The 22,827-nt window shown below is 39.3% G+C and overlaps 3 protein-coding genes and 3 non-coding genes across 15 annotated transcripts; 5 read left to right on the top strand and 1 right to left on the bottom strand.

The window, feature by feature from the left end:
* The first annotated feature begins 21 nt into the window (after nt 1-21).
* Nucleotides 22-7,441, top strand: Gnl3 (G protein nucleolar 3). 4 transcript variants are annotated; one of them, XM_013361752.4, is made up of 16 exons: nt 22-198; nt 400-576; nt 798-856; nt 1,258-1,395; nt 1,503-1,613; nt 2,294-2,374; nt 2,772-2,904; nt 3,781-3,893; nt 4,123-4,237; nt 5,053-5,140; nt 5,660-5,834; nt 5,959-6,101; nt 6,435-6,571; nt 6,669-6,853; nt 6,956-7,025; nt 7,111-7,441. In XM_013361752.4, the coding sequence occupies exons 3-16, from the start codon at nt 821-823 to the stop codon at nt 7,188-7,190; spliced, it is 1,605 nt and encodes a 534-aa protein (XP_013217206.1). In that variant the 5' UTR covers nt 22-198; nt 400-576; nt 798-820; the 3' UTR covers nt 7,191-7,441. The 4 variants fall into 4 exon arrangements, with proteins under 4 accessions (XP_013217206.1, XP_013217203.1, XP_077894614.1 ...); XM_013361749.4 differs by having other exon boundaries at nt 400-580; XM_078038488.1 differs by having other exon boundaries at nt 396-576.
* LOC120892123 (small nucleolar RNA SNORD19) lies at nt 2,959-3,036 on the top strand. The gene has a single exon (XR_005736780.1). It is a non-coding gene; the product is annotated as a small nucleolar RNA SNORD19 (small nucleolar RNA).
* On the top strand, nt 3,940-4,024 carry LOC120892133 (small nucleolar RNA SNORD19B). The gene has a single exon (XR_005736789.1). It is a non-coding gene; the product is annotated as a small nucleolar RNA SNORD19B (small nucleolar RNA).
* On the top strand, nt 5,525-5,601 carry LOC120892124 (small nucleolar RNA SNORD69). The gene has a single exon (XR_005736781.1). It is a non-coding gene; the product is annotated as a small nucleolar RNA SNORD69 (small nucleolar RNA).
* Nucleotides 7,442-7,521: 80 nt separating the features above from the next.
* On the bottom strand, nt 7,522-19,300 carry Glt8d1 (glycosyltransferase 8 domain containing 1). 7 transcript variants are annotated; one of them, XM_040289701.2, is made up of 10 exons: nt 18,897-19,300; nt 14,108-14,161; nt 13,921-14,019; nt 11,298-11,511; nt 9,779-9,896; nt 9,332-9,416; nt 8,926-9,038; nt 8,446-8,612; nt 8,228-8,340; nt 7,522-8,072 (listed from the first exon to the last, which is right to left on the bottom strand). In XM_040289701.2, exons 2-10 carry the CDS (start codon nt 14,121-14,123, stop codon nt 7,882-7,884), a joined length of 1,116 nt encoding a protein of 371 aa, XP_040145635.1. In that variant the 5' UTR covers nt 14,124-14,161; nt 18,897-19,300; the 3' UTR covers nt 7,522-7,881. The 7 variants fall into 7 exon arrangements, with proteins under 7 accessions (XP_040145635.1, XP_005317242.1, XP_077894615.1 ...); XM_005317185.5 differs by having other exon boundaries at nt 18,934-19,300; XM_078038489.1 differs by having other exon boundaries at nt 8,446-8,579; nt 18,934-19,300.
* A 218-nt stretch (nt 19,301-19,518) lies between these two features.
* Nucleotides 19,519-21,055, top strand: Spcs1 (signal peptidase complex subunit 1). The gene is made up of 4 exons (XM_005317187.5): nt 19,519-19,731; nt 20,029-20,088; nt 20,172-20,258; nt 20,673-21,055. The coding sequence occupies exons 1-4, from the start codon at nt 19,519-19,521 to the stop codon at nt 20,796-20,798; spliced, it is 486 nt and encodes a 161-aa protein (XP_005317244.1). The 3' UTR covers nt 20,799-21,055.
* Nucleotides 21,056-22,827: the final 1,772 nt, after the last annotated feature.

Below are 22,827 nucleotides of genomic sequence, written 5' to 3'. Positions count from 1 at the left end.
CCGCCAGACGAACCCAATTCTGCGCGACACTGCGTGCGCGCGCACGCGAAAGAACGGCGTCGCACTTTACGGCAGTAGCGTGAGTGCGTGACGTTCAGCCGTGGCCTCAGTTAGCACGTGGCGATCGTGGAGTTACGTCGTTTTCTGGTATCTCTGCGGCTGCTGCTGTTTTGACCGACTACACCATGAAGCGGCCGAGTGAGTGGGGTCTCCAGAAGGGGGTGAAGAGGCCCCTACCTCTGGTGATCGCAGAACTCTCCAGGGCGTTCTTTTATGACTTGGTCTCTGGGGAGGTGGGGGGTGGACTGTGGAGTCCCTGTTCCCGCGTTCCCTCGTAGAATGAGGGTTGCAAGGCCCCAGTCGATCCTGTTAACCGTGAACCCACTGTCCACAAGGAAGGCTTGGCCCGAAGGGTGGAGAAGACCAGACCAGTGTTTTCCCTTCTGCGGCTAAGAGTGGAGAGCCGCCTTCCAAACGCGCTGTTCCTCCTGCCTGTGATTGGTGGTGCTTGATCCGAAGTGGCTGTCCTTCAGGGTCTCACGTTCCTGTGTGTGACCTCATTCTAATGTCGGAAGAGTAGGTGCGGGGAATGGCTCCATTTCTGATCTATTGAATCCATTCAGTGGGATTTGAAAATGGCATGTACGCTCGTATTGATTCCCCACATAATTATTAAATGTAGGTATAACTAACGTCTTAACAGAAAAAAAGACATGCCAGCATAGTCTACTCAACAAAAACTAAATATACTGGTCATTTGTGGCTATTTCATTTTAAACTTTTTGTTATTTTTGTAGAGTTGAGGAAAGCAAGTAAACGCATGACTTGTCATAAGCGGTATAAAATCCAAAAAAAGGTAAGAAGTGTTTTTCTTGGGACAGGTGTACTAAATGTATTGTAAATCTGATTTTTGCCCCATCTTCAGTGAGGAAGACTGGATTAAATATTTAGAAATTTAGATATTCCATAGATACAAACTCTTATATGTATAAGGAGTACAGCTATGGGAAAGTACAATAATTTGGTAATAAGATCTGTAAACATGATAATAATTCTTACAAACAACCTCCTTGTGACTTTTTTTTTGCTGTTTTAAACATATATTTGTTGCTTATATGATTCCAATTAAACCATTTCTTTAGGACATTTTTAAAGGATTAACTGAACTGCAGCCAGTCTGGTTTTTCACTTAAATTCTGGTCAAGTAGAAAGATTTTTTTTTTTTTTAATTAAATGGAATTTTTTTTTTCATAATAGGTTCGGGAGCATCATCGGAAATTGAGAAGGGAAGCTAAAAAACGGGGTCACAAAAAGCCTAGGAAAGACCCAGGAGTTCCAAATAGTGCTCCTTTTAAGGAAGCTCTTCTTAGGGAAGCTGAGCTAAGGAAACAGCAGGTAAGTTATGTTAACCAAAACACTTCCAAAATAAAGAAGTGTCCTAAAATAAGTTAACAACATTAATCATCACTGTCTCACTCATTTCTCATTTCTCTTGGACACAGCTGGAAGAACTAAAACAACAGCAGAAACTTGATAGGCAGAAGGAACAAGAAAAGAAAAGAAAACTTGAAACTAATCCTGTTGGTGAGCCATCTGATGTGGAACCTGTGGAGGTAGGATTACATCTTTTTAAAAAATAAGAAATGACGGGCTGGGGTCATAGCTCAGTGGTAGAGCACTTGTCTAGCATGTGTGAGGTACTGGGTTCTATCCTCAGTAGCACATTAAAAAATAAAGGTATTGTGTTCACTCTACAACGGAAAAAAAGAAAAGAAATGAGTTGCATATATATAGGTTGGTGGACTCAGCTAGATGTTGCTGGGGCAGTCTGAAGCTTGCTGGCAGCTGGAAGTTTGCTGGGGCCCCTTTGGCTGTGGCTCTCAACAGTGGACCTTTTGGGAGGAAGATAACTTGAGTTCAGTTTTCAGTATTTTAAAAAATTGGGGCTCAGGTTGTACTTCAGAAGAGGAGTGCTTGCCTAGCATGCGTGAGGTTCAATCCTCAGCACCACATGAATATAAAAAATAAAGGTATTGTGTTCGCTTTCAACTAAAAAATAAATATTTTTTAAAAATCAGAGCTTGTGGCTCAGCGGTAGAGCACTCGCCTAGCATGTGCGAGGCCCTGGGTTCAATCCTCAGTACCACATAAAAATAAATAAAATAAAGATATTATGTACAATCAAAAATACTGGGGAAAAAAGTCAACTACACTGATCCTAATCGTGGAAAATACAGGTTACAATTGCCATATATCTAATTTTGTGTCCTTTCATCCTTAATATGTTCTCTAGGAATTGGAGCAGTGCAAAACTAAGAAAGCCAAGTTGAGCAAACAGCACCCAAAGAAGTTATATTGTCAGGAACTTAAAAAGGTACCTTAGTCTAGGTCAGTGTCAAAAAATGGTATTGATTCAAAAAATTAAGACTCCTGGCACCAGCCTTGTAAAGGTAACTCCAAGATCAACAGGGTGGTATATTCTTGGTGTAGTTGTTCCCAAGGCTAAAAGGGCCTATCAGACTACATAATTCAGTGTGGGTGGTGACATATTCAGAAGATGGGGGTATTTATACTTTAAAACCCATGCTGTTCAGAGGCTGCTGAGCAAGCTGTATGAGAAATGATGAACATTTCAATGTTCTCCATTCTAAAATGAAGACATGAGCTCCAACTCTAAGCTTACCTTGTTGCCAAGTGTATAATCCCAGTAGACTCATGATAAAGATATTCCCAAAACAAGGAGTACATTATGATTATTTATTCCTTGACAGGTGATTGAAGCCTCAGATGTTTTGCTAGAAGTGTTGGACGCCAGAGATCCTCTTGGTTGTAGGTGTCCTCAGGTAGAAGATGCTATTGTCCAGAGTGGACATAAAAAGCTGGTACTTGTATTAAATAAATCAGGTGAGGAAAAGGGATGTCTTTGGTCTTTTTTTTTTTTTCTCGACCTGCACGAGTGAGGTATGAGGAAAACATCTGAACAGTCTTGATTGTCACTGAAGACTGATAAGATCCAACTCTGACCTCAACAAAGCCAGAGCACGTGCACTGTAGTTGCCAAAGATAGCGCTGGGTGGTGGGAAATAGGTTGTTTCCACAAGTGATAGGACTGTTTTTTCCTATTCTTTTGCTATTTGGTACTTTCATGTAAAGAACTGTTGAGATTTGGGTGCAGTGGTGCATGCCTGTAATCCCAGTGACTTGGGAGGCTATAGTAGGAGGATCATGAGTTCAAAGCCAGACTTAGCAACTCAGTGAGACCTTGTCTTTAAATAAAATACAAAAAAGGGCTGGGATTGTGGCCCATTGGTTAAGCGCCCCTTAATCCCTGGTTTTCCCCTTCAAAATGTGATGACAGTGTTCAAAATTCCTGCCACCTGCACAATGTTGAGTATTAGATCAAAGCAAGTGAAATTTATGTGACAAATATTTAAATGAAAGATTGTCTAAGTTTGAGCAGTGGAAGGGTGAAACCAGAAAGTAGAAACCAGAACAGAGACTCTTTGAAACATAATGTAAGAATAATCACTGTTAAGGTTAGAATCCCAGGTTGTTAAATTAATTGAGGGTAAATCCTGGAAATAACTGTAGGGTATAATGTAGAGGTTGACTTCAGTTCTGGAAGGTTGAGCTATACAGGAGGAACTGAAATACAGAAGTGTAGATATTAGGATGAGGGCAGCTTGCCCTTCCCTCATTTTCCATTTAAATCCTTTTGAAAAAGGCAAACAATAGTGAAATTTAAATTGAAGAATATGTCGTATTTGTAATTCCTATCAGATCTAATACCAAGGGAGAATTTGGAGAGCTGGCTAAATTATTTGAAGAAAGAATTGCCAACAGTGGTGTTTAAAGCCTCAACATACCTGAAGGACAAAGGGAAGATAACCAAGGTACACTTTACTATTAGTGGTGAGAAGTGTGGTTCTTTCAGATTTTCAATGGTTGAAATATGATGAGTATGCAAAATGTTGATTTTTAAAAAATGAAAGACAATAAGATCCAACTCTGATTTCATCCAGAGATATCTGAAAGGCAATTGTCTAGTGATGCCAGATTTCTTGGGTTTTATCTATTGTCAGAATAATTAAACTAATGTATTTTGAATTTTAACATGTCAAGATGAAGAAAGTTGTTCCACTCAAACATAAAGTGTGCTTTGGCAAAGAATGCCTCTTGAAACTTCTTGGAGGTTTTCAGGAGACTTACGGCAGAGCTATTCACGTTGGAGTAATTGGTGAGTTTTAATTCACCACATTCTTTTTTCTTGGGTCAAGAACTACTTAGCAGGTCAATATGCCTGTAATCCTCAGCAGCTCAGAAAGATAGGAGAGTTCAAAGCCAGTCTCAGGAATTTAGCAAGGTGCTAAGCAACTCAGTGAAACTCTGTCTCTAAGTAAAATACAAAATAGGGCAGGGGGTGTGGCTCGGTGGTCTAGTGCCCCTGAGTTCAATCAAATTTCAAGATCTACTTAGCTGATATTAAGTGACAACAAGGTTATGAAATAGTTTACTCAAAAATTAGCTCTTGATGGGGCTGGGGATGTGGCTCAAGTGGTAGCGCGCTCGCCTGGCATGCGTGCGGCCTGGGTTTGATCCTCAGCACCACATACCAACAAAGATGTTGTGTCCGCCGAGAACTAAAAAATAAATATTAAAAAAAAAAATTAGCTCTTGCCCCATTTACCACCATACAAAAGATTTAGAGAAAAATTTACATAATTGCGCCTAAGTTCAGTTCACTGTAGCAAGTTGGCTCATGGTAGATATGGATGTAGCTCAGTGGTAAGAGCACTTGTTTTTCATGTGCAAGGCCTTGTGTATGCAAATGAATACATACAGGCATACTCCTCCTTTATTTGCATTAATAGTATTTTCCTGCCCTCTTATTACTTCTGTAAGGAATGAAGGAGCTAATTATTGGTCCTAGTGTTGCGAAGACACTCAGATCCAACTCTTGCTCTAAACATCGGGCAAACATAAAATTGTGCAGAGGAAATTTCATAATGATCAGTCCATACTGTGTTTTATATCTGAATTATTTATTTGTAGGTTTCCCAAATGTAGGCAAGAGCAGCATCATTAACAGCTTAAAAAAAGAGCGGATATGTAATGTTGGTGTTTCCATGGGTCTTACAAGGTAAATTATGGTGTTCTATAACAAAGAATTTTTCTTACAGATGAGTAAATATGATTTTATTATCCAGAGGATGGTCATTTCCTTTCAGTAAAGAGGGTGGAACCAGCGGTGTGCTTGGGGAAGAATTGATTGGAGTGGGGTGGCTGCTTGCAATATAGTTTTAAAGACAAATTAAGCAACTAATTTGAGAGAGAAAAGAGCCGCCTCCGAGAAAGTGATGTTTGCACCTGGCTTTGGGAAATGAGAGACAGGTTGCCAGGTAGAAAAAAATGACAGTATTTAGGGTAGAGGAAATAGTCATGTGTTTAGGTAGGTATATGAACTACAACATGTAGTGCTTTTCTCAAAAAAAAAAAAATGAATACAATGTTAGGCTTTCAGGTAAACATGAAGCAAATGATGATAAATTGGATCTGACTCACTGTGTTGAGTTTGTTCAATCCAACCCTGAGCTTCGTGTTCTCTGTTGCCCTCCAGATATAACCTGTGCCCCTGGTGATTCTATTTCTTTTCTTTCAGGAACATGCAGATTGTTCCCTTGGACAAACAGATCACAATCATAGATAGTCCAAGTTTGATTGTGTCACCACTTAACTCCTTAACTGCACTTGCTCTGCGGAGTCCAGCAAGTATTGAAACAGTAAAACCAATGGAGGCTGCCAGTGCCATCCTGTCCCAGGCTGATGCTCGACAGGTAAAGAACTCCTTCCCCTTCTATTGAGCTCCTCACCACCATTTTGTAGTATAAGCATTTTAAATAGATAATTTTTTTTTCATTTACTCAATTAGTCAAATGAAATTTCCTATTTTGCTTTAAGGTTGTACTGCATTATACTGTCCCAGACTATAAGAATTCTCTGGAATTGTTTACTAAACTTGCTCAGAGGAGAGGTCTGCACCAAAAAGGTGGAAGCCCAAATGTTGAACGTGCTGCCAAACTACTGTGGTCTGAGTGGACAGGGTAAGGATTCTATTGGCATTGTTTGAGTACTAGGGATTGAACCCAGGAGCTCTCCATTGCTGAGCCACATCCATCCCCAGCACGTTTGTGTGGGTGGGTGTGTGGGGGGAGAGGGGGAAGTACCAGTAATTGAACCCAGGAGCACTTAGCCACATCCCCAGCCCTTTTGTTTTTGTTTTGTTTTTTTGAGACAGAGTCTTGCCAAAGTTGTTTAGGGCTTTGCTAAGTTGCTGAAGCTGACTTTGAACTTGGAATCTTCCTGCCTCAGCCTCCTAAGCCACTGGATTCACCTGGCAGTAACTGTTTTTTTATAGATCCTATTTTTAATTTCAGTGCCTCATTAAGTTACTATTGTCATCCCCCAACTTCCTGGACTCCTCCTCCACATTTTAATGAAAGTATTGTGGCAGGCATGAAAAGGGGCTTAAATCTTGAGGAACTGGAAAAGAGCAATGCACATAGCATAGAAGGTGAGAGAGACTTTTGTTTCACTGCTTATTTTCATCTGCTTAAAAGATCTTTATTAGGTCATATCTGTTTATATGGTCTTTTATTTTCCTTTACTAGCCATCAAGGGCCCTCATTTAGCCAAGAGCATACTTTTCCAGTCTTCGGGTCTGACAAATGGAGTAATAGAGGAAAAGGACATACCTGAAGAATTACCAAGACAGAGAGAAAGAAAACAGGAGGAGGGGAAGGATAATGAAAACATGGTCAGTGAGGAAGAGATTGTTGACTGTGAAGAAGCTGATGTAAGTGTATTCTCTCTCTGAGTCAAAGTGAGTTTTCTGGTATTGTAACAAGTGTACATTCAAAGACTATTAAATTATCTGCATCATTTCTTTATCCCATAGGAAAAGATCTCAGACATGCCTCCTATAGAAGAGAAAAGAGAGCCACCTCCACCTGAAGAATCTACAGCAGGTGAGCTTGAGGCTAAGGACTTCTAACAAAGTAGCTTAAGCATAGAATTGCTTTGTAAACCTCACTTTATTTTTCTCCATTTCAGGTGAATCTGCAAGCTCTTTAAACTTGGATAAAATGACTCAAGAAGATGATGCTTATGATTTCAGCACAGATTATGTGTAATAGAAACTTGTCCTTTGCTTAAGATGTTAAGGAAATCCTTATAAAACTATCAAAATGTTCTGTGTATAATGTGCCAGTTTTGCCATGACAAAGTGTAAATTTTGTGAATATGTGTTATGATGTATACATTAATACAAATACAGTTTTAAAAAATATATACAGTGGTAGAGCACTTGCCTAGCATATGTGACACACTGGATTTGATTCTCAACATTGCATATAAACAATAAAGGACCATCAATGACTAAAAATATATATTTTTAAAAAATTTACATTGAACTCCTCTCTTAAACAGTGAAGGGATAGAAGTATTTATCTAAAAGCAAAGAAGTCTACTGAAAAATGTAGGTTTATTTACAGATTGGGCCACAGGTTTACAAAATTAAAACCAGGCAGCAGTTTTGAGCTAGCCATACGAGCTAGCTGAACTGGTTATATCAGTCTTACCAGTTCTTTCTTCTGGCCAGTCAGCACTGTAGTAAGCAAACAGTTGGTAAGACAGATGGAGACATATTTTTAGTCTATCTGGGAAGCTGACTGCCAGACAGGGCAATTTGTCATCTTTACTGAGCTGAAACATCTCTTTTTCCATGGGTTGCAACAAATAGGAATTGAGGCCTACCAACTGTTACTTCCCACACTGTTACTTTCAAGGATTTCTTGAGAAATGCTTATAGTTTTAAATTCTAGTTTACTTTATGTTTGCGATCTCCATATGTCTTCGGATTAGGCTGAATTTGCCTGTTGGATCTGGAATATACCATTTTTCCCAAACATCAGTATATGAAGCAGTTCTTCCCCATGGTTTAAAGTGTCCATTCCAATGGAGTAACTTGGCAGCCTTTACAAACTGAGGTGAATACCGTTTTCCAGCACTGGAACCTTAAGAGAAAGAGCCAAATGATTATACCTGTCAAACACAAGGCAATACCATGCCAAACAACTTGAAACAGTGTTAAGTCCAATTCTTGAAGGTAGTTCCTTCCTTGGACACTTAATCCTTTATTAGCTTAGGAGTTGGTTAATTACTTACTTACCAAGATGACGGACATTCCACATAGGATCAATGGTGGAATGCTGCTGGTAGAATACAATAAGCAAAGGTGGTGTTGTGATGCTGCCAGCCAGTGTTCTGCTGTACAGTCCCTCTCTTGGTGGGAAAAATAACAAATGTCAGTGAAGTACTGACCAACTTCTGTTACTCAAGATTCTCAGGGTTGAAATAAGTTTTTGACTAGGTCAGTTATATACTTACTCAACATTGAGTTTCATCCATTTTTCCAACTGGTTGGTTATATTCTGTCGTTTCCATTCTGTCAGGTTTGCAACGAAAACTCCAGGATTAAATGAGCAGGTACTGGCTTTCATGGAAAGTTTACGGATTCTTTCCTTTTTATAGTCAAGATAGCCAATGTAATTGTACTAAAAACAAATGGAATACATACTCTTGCTGCTTCAAACAGAAAAAGATTAATAATTTTATAACCAGTTAAGAAAATAGCTTGTTAAACTAAGACTTCTAAGATAATTAGCCAATAAAAATAAGGTTGAGGTTCTAAGGCAATGGGATCTAGATACTGATATTTCACCAGATATTCAAAGAGAATTGTGTTGTCAGGTCTATAAATCTAGAATAGAATGCTTGAGTTGGGGTTGAAATAATTGGGGAATGTAAACAATGGAAAAGGATGAGCTCCTTCCTTTTTAAACCTTTATGGGGGGGGGGGGGATTTACTTGGTTCCCTGCTCCACGGATGACAACTTTAGTAGAGGTTGAATCACAATCTTCTGAGAATGCAGCTGCATGTCCTGGTTTCAGTGGTGTATTGTACAGGGCAAGAATATCACCTGAAATGGATATGGTGTTAAGATTAACATTTCTGGTTGCCTTGGGATTCCCTGTTCCACTTCCCCCTATGGTGACCTTTTATTAAAAAAAAAACAAATAATATACATTGTTTAATTGTAGATGGACACAATACCTTTATGATGTAGTGCTGAGTATCAAACCCAGTACCCCACACATTCTAGGCAAGTGCTTTACTACTGAGTCCCAGCCCTAGCCCCAAAAGACCATAAATAAGACAAACACTACAGCCCACAATCTGGAGAAAAGCTCTCATGGTAACATTATTTGGTACCTTGCACAATTACATCATCATCCATGTAAATGGCCTTCTTTGCACTGGGAATGAAAATTGGCAAGTAGAACCTTGCAAAGGTTAGCTGAAAAAGGAAAGAAGTGTTGGCATAGGGTAGTGCCTATGCCTTGCTTCTTTTTTTTTGGGGGGGGGGTACTATAGATGGAAACCAGGGGCATTCTACCACTGAGCTACATCCTCAGCCCTTTTGAGACAGGGCTGCCTTGGCCTCCCAAATCGCTGGGATTACAGGTAACTGCCATCACACCTGGCTTCTGCTTTTATTATAAAAGGTTCTTAGAACCCTTGGCAGAAGTTAGCCAAAGGACTCTTAGAACTGTCCAAATTTGGTCCCCTGGGCAAAACTTGCACTGAACCCATAGTTATCCAGGAATTCTAATGATTTCCTGATCCTCCCAAGTATAAACAAGGATGCATGGAACTCACTGGTTTCATGGACTCCCCCTGGTCAGGATCCTCCTTTACTTTCCCTTCCAAAAGTTTAGTGTCAAAATTCACAATTTTGTACCTGATGTTTTTCAGGGAACCACTTTTCAGCCAGGACCTGATTTAAAAACAAACAAGAAACCGTTTAAGCTAAATATTGATATTTCCAAATAATAGCCTTACCTTTGCTTTCCTAATGAGAACATAATGTTTTTTAAAATATTTATTTATGTATCTTTAGGTAGACACATTTTGTTTTTATGTGGTGCTGAGGATGAACCCAGTGTCTCATTCATGCTAGGCAAGTTCTCTACCACTGAGCCATAACCGTAGCCCGAGAACATAATATTATTGAGAGAGATCCTAAGGACTAAATGGGTGTTTTCAAGCTCCTTTGAGACTTGGTTTCATCATCTGAAATAAGGTCTATTCCCACTAAAATCCCTCCCTGAACCAAGATATGGAAATTCTCTTGCAACAAAAACTACTATAGAAAAATGATAGAATTAAGAAAATCCTATCACCACATGAACCATTTAATTCTTAAACTTCCAAATACACTGAAGAAAAGCCAAAGTGTAATGGAGTGAAAGCTAATTATATAGAAAGCTAGTAGTCTTTATCTGTAGAATGACTATTAATTCACTGTAATGATCCTAAGTAATATATCTACCCAAGTTAAGTAATTTAAGAAAAGCCAGTGTTTCCTGAAGAAGTAATGCACATTGTTTTCTACTCTACTCCTAATCAACATTCTGAAGACACTGTTATTTCTGTAGTCTATTTTAATGCAGTATTCTATATCTTAGTTGGATTCTGAGTTTTTCAAATATGAGAAAATCATAACTTTTCATTAAATATGAACCATGAAGAAAGCCACAAGGACAAAAATGTCTTAGAACTTTGACAAATGTTAATCTGTTAAGCTGTTTCTTGGAATAATAAATCACAGCAATTAAAATAGTTAATGATAATTTACTGAACAATTACTATGTGCTAGTGCTTGACATACCATATGCTGAGTTTGATGTTTTCATTCCAAAATTACAGATGAGAAAATAGCCACCCTGGACTAAGATTTAGGTCAGAGTCTGCTCATAGCTTCATCCTACCATCCTGCCATGTTCCTAAGTGTCTTCCCACTCTAAAAATACTCAGAGCATATCTATAAGATACGGAATTTATAATTAAGAAGCAGTAAATAACACTGCTTCTTTCTTTGAGAAAGCTGTATTAACCAAAAAAATAATAACTGGAGCTAACAGTGTACATAATTCATTTACTTCCTGGCATAGCTCTATATCATTTCTGCTATCAGGGACATGATGCTTTTGATACAATCACATGGAAAAATGTACCATAGTTTAGAGTGTATAATCCAAACTGTATAAATATATACCACATATGTATACATACATGTGTGTATATACATGTTTATATATTAAAACAGTCCTGGATTGGGAGCTGGTTTACTCTAGAGCACCACTAGAGGCAGAATCATTAGGTAAGCAGAGCTCACCGGAGATGGTCTGCTGTATCATTGAGTGTAACAATGTAGAAAATCACACTGGAGCGAGTATTGTGCTGAATACTGTTCATAGCTGCAATGGCTCCCCCGAGCCTGTCTTCAGATGCTGCAATGACCACAGGAATCTCCTCTTGTCTCCTCTCAACTGCTTGTTGGGGAGCATTTGGAACAAAATCTATGGGCTGAAGCCCCAGAATTCCTGAATCTGAAAAAAACATACAGACAGGAAGGCACTGATACAAACACAATCTTATAAACTTCTGATACAGAGTCCAAGACAAGGAAAGAAGTAAGGTGATATTATGGTACCAATTTACCTTATTCTCTCCCATTAAACTTTGAAGTATACAACCCAGAAATTGTTTTCCTGTATATAACCAAGCTTTTGCAAAAGTGGAAGATTTTAAAAATCAGGCTGACAACACTGATAGACTATTAGTAAGAAAGTAGCAGCACCTTTCTAGAATGTATTGTAGTGATTTGGCTCAAGAGCCTTAAAGAGGTACATGGCTTTTGACCTAATCATTTCCCTTGCCACCACTCTTAAGGACAAAATCTGAAAAGTAATCAAAAGTCACAATTTCAGTTGGGATATAGGTTGGTGCCTAGCATACACAAGGCTCTAGGTTTGATTCCCCAGCACCACACACACACGAAAGTCACAATTTTATTCATAGTTGTGAAAACCTAGAAATAAACCATAAGTGTTTTTCAAACTACAAATCATTTAAGTAGGCATGAAATCAGAATTTAATGAGACAGCATCCAACGAATGTTTTCTGTGATGTTGGGGATAGAGTGCAAGGCCTTGCCCATGATAGGGAAGTGCTTTACCACTGACTTACATCTGCAACCCCGATTCGAATTTGAATAGAAAAAGCTTCTAGATTGGAGTAGAAAATTGAATTAGAAAACAGAACGCATTACTCCCAGTAACTAAAAGTACGATGTAAACTTTCCTTCTTGCCTTTTTGTACTAGTCCCTTATATCTAGTTGGTTCCATATCAGTGAATTCAACCAACCACAGATCAAAAATATGAGGAAAAAATTACTATACTGAAGAAGAGCCTTGTTTTTGTTGTTACTACATAAATATACAGTATAACAACTATTTACATACCATTTACACTGTAGAAAGTTAAATCTAAAGATGCTTTAAAGTATACAATAGGATGTGTGTACATTATATGCAAGTACTATGCCATCTTATATGAATATCCAAAGGTTTTAATGTCCTGGGAAGTCCTAGAACCAGTCCCCCATGGATACAGAGGGATGACTGTATATTCCTTCTTTTATTCCATCATATACTGGGTATCTATTATGTGATTGGCAATACATAGGCACTGGGGATACAGCCATGAATAAAACATACAAATCCCTACCATTGTGGAAAATGAGTAACAGATAATAAGTATATGTGTGTGTTGCATGTAATGCATTTGGTCATCATCTGGAAGTAACTATAAGAAGACAATTTCCTATGGAAACAAGTAAACTATGCAAGTGAAATATTAAAGAGTTTCTGCCACCACGGTGAAATGCTTATGATAAAATCACATGGAAAAACATGTCATACGTACAATTTAGTATAATCTCAACTCTGTAGGAAAAAATATACACAGAAAAAGATGGGAAGTTTATAGTAATTATCTCTAGGCAATTAAATCACTCATTCAACTAATATTTATTGGACACTTCCTTTGATCAATCATCATTCTTAGGTATGGGAAATAAAGAAATAAACAAATTGCCTTCATGAAGCTTTTTTTATAAAATTTTTCCACCAGAAGCATGTATTACTTTTTATTTGTATATACTATACATAAATATATACATACATATTACAAAACATGCTTACCAGGACAGTGGTAGGGCATGTGCTTAGTTTGAATAAGGCCATGGGTTCAAGCACCAAAAAAAAAAAAAAAAAAAAAAACAACATATACAAAAAAACTATATGCTATAAGTACTCAGTGAAAGGGGAAAGTTAGTATACTGTCTTCCTCTGAATCAACTATAGTGGGTAGCAAGCAATACAAAAATGATTTTTGACTAATACCCTGAAGCCTTAAACATCCCTCAATACCAAGGTAGAAAAGTGCAAGCAATTTAAAATAACTTGTAATTATGCAATGGTTTTTAAAAAATTAGCTGATAAGCTTTTATGATTTCTATTTTATAACTAGAGTTCTACTGATGTGGTTGCTCAAGTTAAAGTAACAGGTGAAGGAAAGTAACCAGAATGACACTCCTGGTGACCAAATCATGCATCAAAATATCAGGGTCATATGCCTGCTCACATCTTCTGAAGCCCTGACTTGCTGAAATGTCAGCAGATGGCAGTCCACAGAGGCCCCTCTGTTTTAATGAAAAGGAATATTCTTGTCAGATAAAATTCTTAGCTAACAACTTGCTCTACAAGGAGAAGAAAAGTATGGGAGGACACCATAAGAGCACAATGAGTACCCACCATGCCTATTCCCAGAGTCTTTCCTAGTTTTTGTTAAAGCCAAGAAGCAAGCTCTCATTTCCTTATCTAAATTAGGATGTGAGATACAAGAAACTCCAGGTCCTCAACAAATTCCATGATATTAGTAAGGTTTCCCATACCTGAAACCTCATTCCTTAGTAAACTGCTCAGTCCAAGGAAGTTATGGTGCAAAACCAGTAAGAAGAGAACAACAGCCAGGACCAAAATAACGATGTTTACTGAAACAGATGGAAAAAACCTGTATTAAGATCTTTTTTACCTTTGACTAAGTTATAAAAAACAACATAACTTGCAGAGAGAGCATACCTTTACGGAATGACATCTTTTTCTTCTGTCTTATATAAATACTAGTTATTAGCCCTACAAAACAAAATCAAGCCCCCAAAGTCAGTAATAAGTACATGAAAATGGCCATCAAAATGCCAACACTTATTCAGGTAGAAAGAAGAGGTTTATAAGATATTCTGCCAGTAACTCATTTTGAATCCATAGTCTCCAAGAAACAAATTTGGGATCTGGAATCTTTATGGTAATCTTAATACTAAAAAATAACTCAGAAATATGTAGCCTTAGCCTTGTACATTGTATGCCACCACAAGATGGAAAGCAAAAGAAGTTCTATCAAGAATTCCTAATGTTGGGCTGGGGATGTGGCTCAAGCGATAGCACGTTCGCCTTGCATACATGCTGCCCAGGTTCGATCCTCAGCACCACATACAAAGTTGTTGTGTCTACTGAAAACTAAAAAATAAATATTAAAAAAAAATTCTCTCTTTCTCTCTCTCTCTAAAAAAAAAAAAAAAAAAAGAATTCCTAGTGTCTAGCTGGGTGTGGTGGCGCACGCCTGTAATCCCAGCAGCCCAGGAGGCTGAGATAGGAGGACTGAGGCACTAAGCAACTCAGTGAGACCCAGTCTCTAAATAAAATGCAAAAATAGGGCTAGGGATGTGGCTCAGTGGTTGAGTGCCCCTGAGTTCAATTCCTGGTACCAAAAAAAAAAAAAAAAGAATTCCTAGTGTCTAACCACTATAGAAACATTTCAGAATGAATTTACACTTAAAACTCCTTCTTAAATATGACAGGGGCTGCTGGGCACGGTGGTACACACCTGTAATCCCAGCAATTTGGGAGGCTGAGGGAAGAGGGTCACAAATTCAAGTCCAGCCTTGGTAACTTAACAAGACCTTCAGCAATTTAATGAGATCCTGTCTCAAAATGAAGTATAAAAAGTGCTAGGGAAGTAGCTCAATGGTAAAGTGTTCCTAGTGCCAAAATAGAAAATAAAAAAATTAGATATGGACTCAGTTCTCTGTGCCATAGTGACCTGAGAGTTTACAGTGTTGTTCTCAAATATTAAAGATATGAGGGGGAAGGGGAGAGGGAGAGGGGGTGGGGAGAAAGAGATGGAGGGGAAGTGGGGGAGGGAGGGGCTATATTCCCAGTGACTAAAGAGGCTGAGACAGGATGACCAATCAAGGATTGGTCTCAAAATATAAAAAAAATAATAAGGGCTAGGATGTAGCTCATTGGTAAAGGTCCCTGGTTAGATCCCCAGTACCAAAAGAAAGAAAGAAAGAAAGAAAAGACAAAAAAAATGAGAGAGCTTCTTTCTGGGCATATATGTTGGTTTGCCCCCTATTGTGTGAGGCATGGGTTCAATTCTCAGCACCACATACAAATAAATAAAATAAAGGTCCATCAACAACTAAAAACTATTTTTAAAAAAGAAAAAAAAAAGGTATCCAATATTGTCATTCTCACCTGGCTAGTCCTTCCCAGCTCATATCACCTTTAATTTTTCAAAACAATAATTCCATGGAAACAAGACTGTAGGTGAAACTAAATTTATTAAACAATTATATTTTTACAACAATTTCTGTGAAATGTTTCATTAAGACAGACTTTATGTATCCAGGATATTGTGATTCTACATTTAACTCTTTTTTAACTTCATCTTCACCAATAATATGGTACCTTGTGTTTACATAAGGCAATTTATTTTACAAAGCACTTTGAAACATTTCTAAGTATCAAAGTCTGAATTAATTTCATCATAGGTAAACTGTGTTGACTTCTCAAAGCCTTTCAAAAATGGAGAAATATATTGAAGTATTTAAAAACTGGAATCACAGGCCAGATTACAAATTTGGGGGAAAGTAGTTCAGACTCCTAAAGAACAATCTAGAACAAAAACACACGCTCACACACACCCATTTCTTTCTAGGACAATATACATGAAGTATATTAATGAACATCTTCTCTAAAGAATACACCTTATATACCCTAAGCTATGTCTCTTATCACATTGTGGGCTAAACCTTACTTACAGAAGCTGACAGATTGGGAGCTGTTCAGATAAAGACCTAACATCTGCCTACTTTAAGCCAACTTCTACCTAGACTGGATAAAACAATCTCCCTGCTACTTACTGGTACAAAGGACAATATGTTACCATGTCAACTTTTTTAACAAGTTACTTATAAGGGAGCACAGTATGCGGACTGAGAGGTACATGTACTTGTGCTATTTCAGTTATCTGGACACAAGAAAAACAATTTCAGAAAGTATTTAATTACTTAAATAGATCAGAATGGCAGAAAACACTTGCTCCTAAAACTCTTCAATATACAAAATGCCAGTTATCATAAGAATATGTCTGATCCCTATTTCTTTTCCTGGTAATAAACCTTCCTTGATTTGTTTAAAAGGACTTCTCACAAAATTGTATTTCTAATCTGGATGTATAATAGTAGCTATATTTTTCAAAGAGTACACAATTGTGTACAATTTGATCAGTAATATTCCATTGTTTATAACAAAAATTAATGTTTCTTTTAGAAATTTCAATTAGAAATTAATAAACCTTCAAATTTCAAAAATCAGTCATAAAAATAAAACAACCTAAGAGGATGATGGGGGAGCATGGGAGGAATAGACAAACTCTAGATAGGGTAAAGGGGAGGGAGAGGGGAAGGGAGGGGTGTTGGAGGTAGAAAAGGCAGTGGAATAAGATGGACATCATTACCCTAAGTACATGTATGAAGACACGAATGTATACATTGTATACGATCAGAGATATGAAAAATTGTGCTATATATGTGTAATATGAACTGAAATGCATTCTGCTGTCATATTAGAATAAATTATAAATAAATAAATAAAACAACACCCCTATTCCCACACAAATCCCAGGGTAGGTATCATTAATATGAAAGAAATCTTAAAAGAATACTTTGCCAGTTTACTTGCCAGCAACCTGCATTTATGCACACTTCCAATGCTGTTCCTGTTTTTCAATCTCTCCTGTCACTATAGCCTAAGCATTTCCATTAAAGTCCATTCCACTGGTGTTGTCTATCATCTATCCTATAATTATTTTCTTGGTGTAGTTTCATCAACTTCTTTCCCTCTCTGGTGGATCACTCCTCTCAGCATTGTATGTTCAAGTATCTTCCAGTTATTTAAAAAAAAAAAAAAGACACCATTCTTTTCACTCCCCAGCCCCCAGTTGACCTACAGGCCCATTTTTCTGCCTCTCTTCACTTTAAACACCTGAAAAGGATTTAGTCTCTAGCTCCATCCCCATCCCTTTTTTTTGTCTCTTAAAATTTTTAATTAGTACATTATTATAATTATACATAATAGTGGGAATCATTCTTGCACACAATACTCTCCTTTTCAGCCTCCAAATCACACTTTTGTTCCTACATTCAAAATGCTTTGAGCTGGACATGTGGCACACACTTGTAATTCCAGCTACTTGGAAGCTGAGGCTGACAGAAGAATCACAGGTTGGAGGCCAGCCTCAGCAACTTATTGAGATCCTGTCTCAAAATAAAAAAGTGCTGGGGATATAGCTCAGTGGTAAAGTGCCCCCTGGATTCAATCCCCAGTATGGCAAAAACAAAACAAAACAAAAACAAAAACTCTGGTACAGGCCATCAAAGATTAGTCATTTCTGACCGCCTCACCCCTTACTAATCCCTTCAGAGGCCATCAGGAAAGTTCACACCATTCTTCCTCCTTAATTATCAAATTGTCTTGTTTGTTTGATTATTCAGTCTTTCCTGACTAGAATGTAAGCTCTATGAAAACAGGGACCACAATGAAAATATTTACTGATATATCCTTGCTACCTAAAAAACTATGCCTGGCAAATGGTAGTCAGTATATGATGTCTGTTTAAGTAACCTGCTAATCTGGGAGCAAGAATAGTTCTCTGCTCAAGAAAGAAACAGCATTTTTGATAAAAATCATGAAAAAAAAATTCCAACATAAGGAAAAACATGGGATTCCAATGGAGCTCTCTCTCAAAAGGAATCTAATAGGCAATTTCTTTTTCCTTTATCTTTATAGTTCAAATACTTTAAGATCTCTATATGGCCATCCTACAACAGGCACTTGAAGAGACACAACGCAAAGGGATATTTCTATTTAAACGTAGAACAATAAATTGTTCAAATACACTGAGAAATAGAGGGAGCTATTTAACTCTTTCTTGCCCTTCTCTGCATCTATCGGCTACAGGCGCTTGCTCCTTCTGAGCTTGGGAAAGTGTCAAAAGAGGCCATTTACTGAAGGGTAGAAAGAAAGGGCAGAAAGTGAGTATCTAGAGCCACTTTCTCCTAACACTTCACTGGGGAGCTGGAATTTGACTTTGAGCATTTATGGAACCTCCCAGGCCCCACGCTGATCTGCACCTCCCTGGGCTGCCACATGTCCTCCACCTCTTTCCCCCATTGCTAAGCCATCTGTCATATATTTCTGGGATGATGTGGCAGTATACCGTGACATATTTGGGGGTCTAGGAAGGCAAGAGCTTGGGCTTCGTCGCAGTCGTGTGCTCAATGACGGGGGAGGGTCCAAGCTTTTGAAATACCCAGCAGCCTTGGAGGAGCCCGGGAACCCTTGGTCGGTCTCTACCGGGCGGGCCCAGCTTGGGTCTGCGAGGGCAGATGAAGCCCGCAAGCAGGTCAGTGGGCCGAATTTAGGTCCCCTTGGGCGCAGGCTCTTTCCATGCTATTTGAGGGGCGGCCCACAACCTGGTACCACTCCCAAGGAATTTCCTTTCTCTGGAGGACATGGCTCAGGCTACCTCCACTAAATTCTAGGGGTCATCAGGGGCCCCTTACGGTTAGGAGTGACGGAGAGGTGGTGTGAAGCTCCAGGGTTCCCGCCAGGCCGCTTTAAGACGGTCCGACCAGTCGTGCCCCTCGGCCGCTCAGGCGAGGCTTACCTACTGGAGGAGGAGGAGCCGACGCCCGCGCCCCGGCCCGCCCCGCCAGCTCAGCGCCCGCACCGCAGGCCCCGGGACCTAGCCCGCCGTCCGGCCGCCCGCGTGTTCTGCACTCCGGGTCAAGTCCACCTGCCCGCTGGCCCACGACTTCGATGGCAGCCACGCCGTCTAACAACCCCAAGCTGGCCAGCGGCCTTGACCACCAGAGTGCCACGCTCAGCAGGCGCCGTGGGACAGCCCCGCCGCCGGGGTCCTTGCCGAAAAAAGGCCGTCGCCATGGAGACCCGGAGCGTTCCGGCAGCAGTTAAGCCGAGGAGGCGCGGTGGACAGTTTGCCGCGCCCGAGCCGCGGTTCCCGGGACTCAGCAGCACTGACGGCGAAGCCCTCGCGGGTGCGTAATGCCTCAGCCCGGTCATTGCCTCAGTCCTCGCGGACGGTGCGCCGGGCTGCGGCCAATTTGGAAGGCACCAGTCACCTAGCGATGCCGCGGGGCGGGGCCACGGTCTGTCCCGGCTCGGCGGACACATCCGTTTCCGGGGCCGCGGCCATCACACAGCGCGGCTTTGCTCGCCCTCCGGGCGACACACGTCCTCAGACTCTGAAAGCTGCGCTTCAGTGTCCGTCGCTCTCGCTCTGCTCTCCGCCTACTGAGTCAACCATGCTGGAACATCTGAGCTCGCTGCCCACACAGATGGTGAGGTGCTGCCACAGGATCCCAGCCCGCTACGCTAAAGCCGGTGCTGAGCGGCTCACAGCCTAAGGGGTTACTCTCCAACCTCTTTCGCGAATTGTGCCTCTCGGGTCCTCTTCCCTTCCTCAAAAAGGATTTCCCTTGTCGATGTTCCGTTAGGACGCGCAAGCTCCCCCAGGAAACTCAAAATTTAAACCCCTGATCTTAGTGTTTCCCTTGCCGAAGTGGTGAGTTCCGGGCGCCAAGTGTATCTCCTCGGTGGTGGAACCAATTCCTTTTTTTCCTCTCCATTACCTCTAGGATTATAAGGGCCAGAAGCTAGCTGAACAGATGTTTCAGGGAATTATTCTTTTTTCTGCAGTAAGTATTGGTTTTACATTTAATCTTTTTCAATCGCCCCCTCCCAAGCTTGACTGTATTTAATATACTTTGTTTGTCTTTAGATAGTTGGATTTATCTACGGGTACGTGGCTGAACAGTTCGGATGGACTGTCTATATAGTTATGGCCGGATTTGCTTTTTCCTGTTTGGTAAGAAATTTGTGGATATTTGAGTGTTAGTAGCAACATAAGTTTTCTGAGTTGGGTTGCTTTGATTGCCCCTGAGAACCACAACCAACTCTTTTTTCATGTTTCCCATCAGTGTTTCTCCTATCACTGAAAAAGTGGAATGTCAAGTAGTGTCTGATTGTGTAAGCTGCATACAAAGGTACATCTTCCTTTGGCAGCTACTTCAGGCAAGAGTCAAAGCTAGCAAGAATTTCGCACAGTGCTCACATTGCCTCTTTATAGTGTCTTGTCTGGACAGTGTGACTCAAAACTTTCACAGGAATATCAGTTGTTGCCTTGGTTAGAATAGGCGTTATTTTGGAACCAGGCATTATACATAAAACTTTTAAACTTTTAATACATATAATTTATGCATTTTTCTCTGTTCTGGCCTAGCTGACACTTCCTCCATGGCCCATCTATCGCCGACATCCCCTCAAGTGGTTACCTGTTCAAGACTCATGCACAGAAGACAAGAAACCAGGGGACAGAAAAATTAAGAGGCATGCTAAAAATAACTGATTTGGGTTCTCTTGACTTACCACCTGCTTTTGCTCCAGTTGCTTTCATATGCAAACATGAGCTGAAATCACCTATGCTCTTACAGCACAGATGGGTGTAGATTTAGTTGTCATTTATATTTCACTTCTAACCCAGTTGTGTTTTGGTTTATAAATATTTTAGACCTTACCTTATTCTGAAATGGAGAACAGAAAACAAAAGTATGCAGTGTTTCTTTCAGGTATGCATAAATAATGAATAAATGCCTCATAAAAGTACAGTTTGTTGAAGTTTTATAATCATTGAGTCGTTAAACTTTTTAAAACTCACCCATGTCTAAAGGGCCATTGATTGGTTGTTTGTTCTGCAAGTTTATTAGTAAAACTTAAAGTTATGGTTCTAAAAATATAAGCACCATATTCTGTAGCTGGAAGTTCTTAGTTTACTATTCTTAACAATAGTAAACCCTTCTGAAGATTTACTAATGTAAATCTGTGGCAAAATGAACATTTTAGTAGCCCTAAAATAAGAGCTGTTGTTAAGCAGAAAACATTTAATCTCTATTTTACTTAAAGGTGGACCAAAGTGAAAACCTACAAAGCTATAAATTCCTTCTAAAGTGGGAATGGCAGTAGGAAGATTATTTAAAGTAATGTTATATTTCTCAGTACCAGGGCATAGAACTTCAAATTATGAGTTTAAGAAACTATCAAAGATAATACAGTAAAAATGAGTTAAATATTTTTTTAAGGTAAGAAAAAAATCACTGGACACGGTCATGTACCCTACGAACTACTTCAAGCTACTGAGGAGGCTGAGATAGGAGGATCACAGGTTTGAGGCCAACCTGAGTCACTGAGACCCTGTCTTAAAAAGGGATAGGGATTCAGCTAAGTGGTAAAGCCCCTGGGTTCAGTCCTATTACCACAAAAAAAAAGAGGGGGGGGATTAAGACAGAAATAAGAACAAACACATCATTAAGTATAATAAATGTGATTAGTTAGAAGCGCCCAGATTCAAGTTACCTCATGGTCTCAAAATGAATTCCAAAGTTTGAAAACAGGACAAAGGATATATTGGGCAGATTATAAGCAGAAAGCAAGGTTAACAGTGAAAGAGTCTGAAATCCATAATTGGAGCAAAAAGGATATATGGTAACTGCCAAGATGTCGCTTAATAATCAATATACATTGAATACGATGTAAAGTATATAAACCACACTTAAATATAGAAGAGTTTGGCAAAACTGCAGACCAATACTTTACCTTTCAGAATATGGCAGATCAAATAGGCTATATGGGAAGACTTTTCCACTTGTTCCCTGTTCCTGGAATGCCTTCCTTCAAATGCATAACTTACTTTCATCCTTTCACTGAGGTCTCTAACCAGATGTCACTATCTAAAAGAGCTTTCCCTACTGTCCACCTGAAACACAGTAGTTTGCCATACCTACTTAGTTTGCTGGATTGCGTGACGTTTAATATATCTCACAACATATATTTGATAATTGTTCTCACTAGAACATTGGCTCCATGGTAACAAAGACCCGGAATTAACAAATTGGTTCCTTGATCAAACTAACCTCAATTCAAGGGCTTAATAGCCAATAAGACTAGTGGCTACCATATTTTGAACCATGCAAAATTTTGCTGAAATATTTGATAAGTGATTTTGCATATAACAATTTACCTTTATTGAATGCCAATAGGACCGTTCCAATAATGGAAAAAAAAATCCAAGAAATAGAGGTTAGGCTAGTACATGTGAGGCTTGCCTAGCATTGGGTTCGATCCTCAGCACCATATTAACAAAATAAATAAAGGTATTGTGTCCATTTACAAATAAAAATAATTTTTTTTAAAAGAGTATAATGTAAAAAAGTATCTTATCAGTCTCTGAAATTCAGTCAAAGGTATAGTCAAAAAAATTGATAGATTTAAAAGATTGTTTTAAAAATTAATTAAGGATACCCAGTAGCTCAGGAAGCTGTGGCAGGAGGATCCCAAGTTCAAAGCCTCAGTAACTTAGCAAGGTGCTAAACAATTCAGTG

This window comes from Ictidomys tridecemlineatus, chromosome 2 (assembly GCF_052094955.1).
Source record: "Ictidomys tridecemlineatus isolate mIctTri1 chromosome 2, mIctTri1.hap1, whole genome shotgun sequence".
In the NCBI taxonomy this organism is placed as follows: Eukaryota; Metazoa; Chordata; class Mammalia; order Rodentia; family Sciuridae; genus Ictidomys; species Ictidomys tridecemlineatus.
Note: the sequence above shows the minus strand (reverse complement) of the source record. Positions and strands in the feature narration are given on the sequence as shown.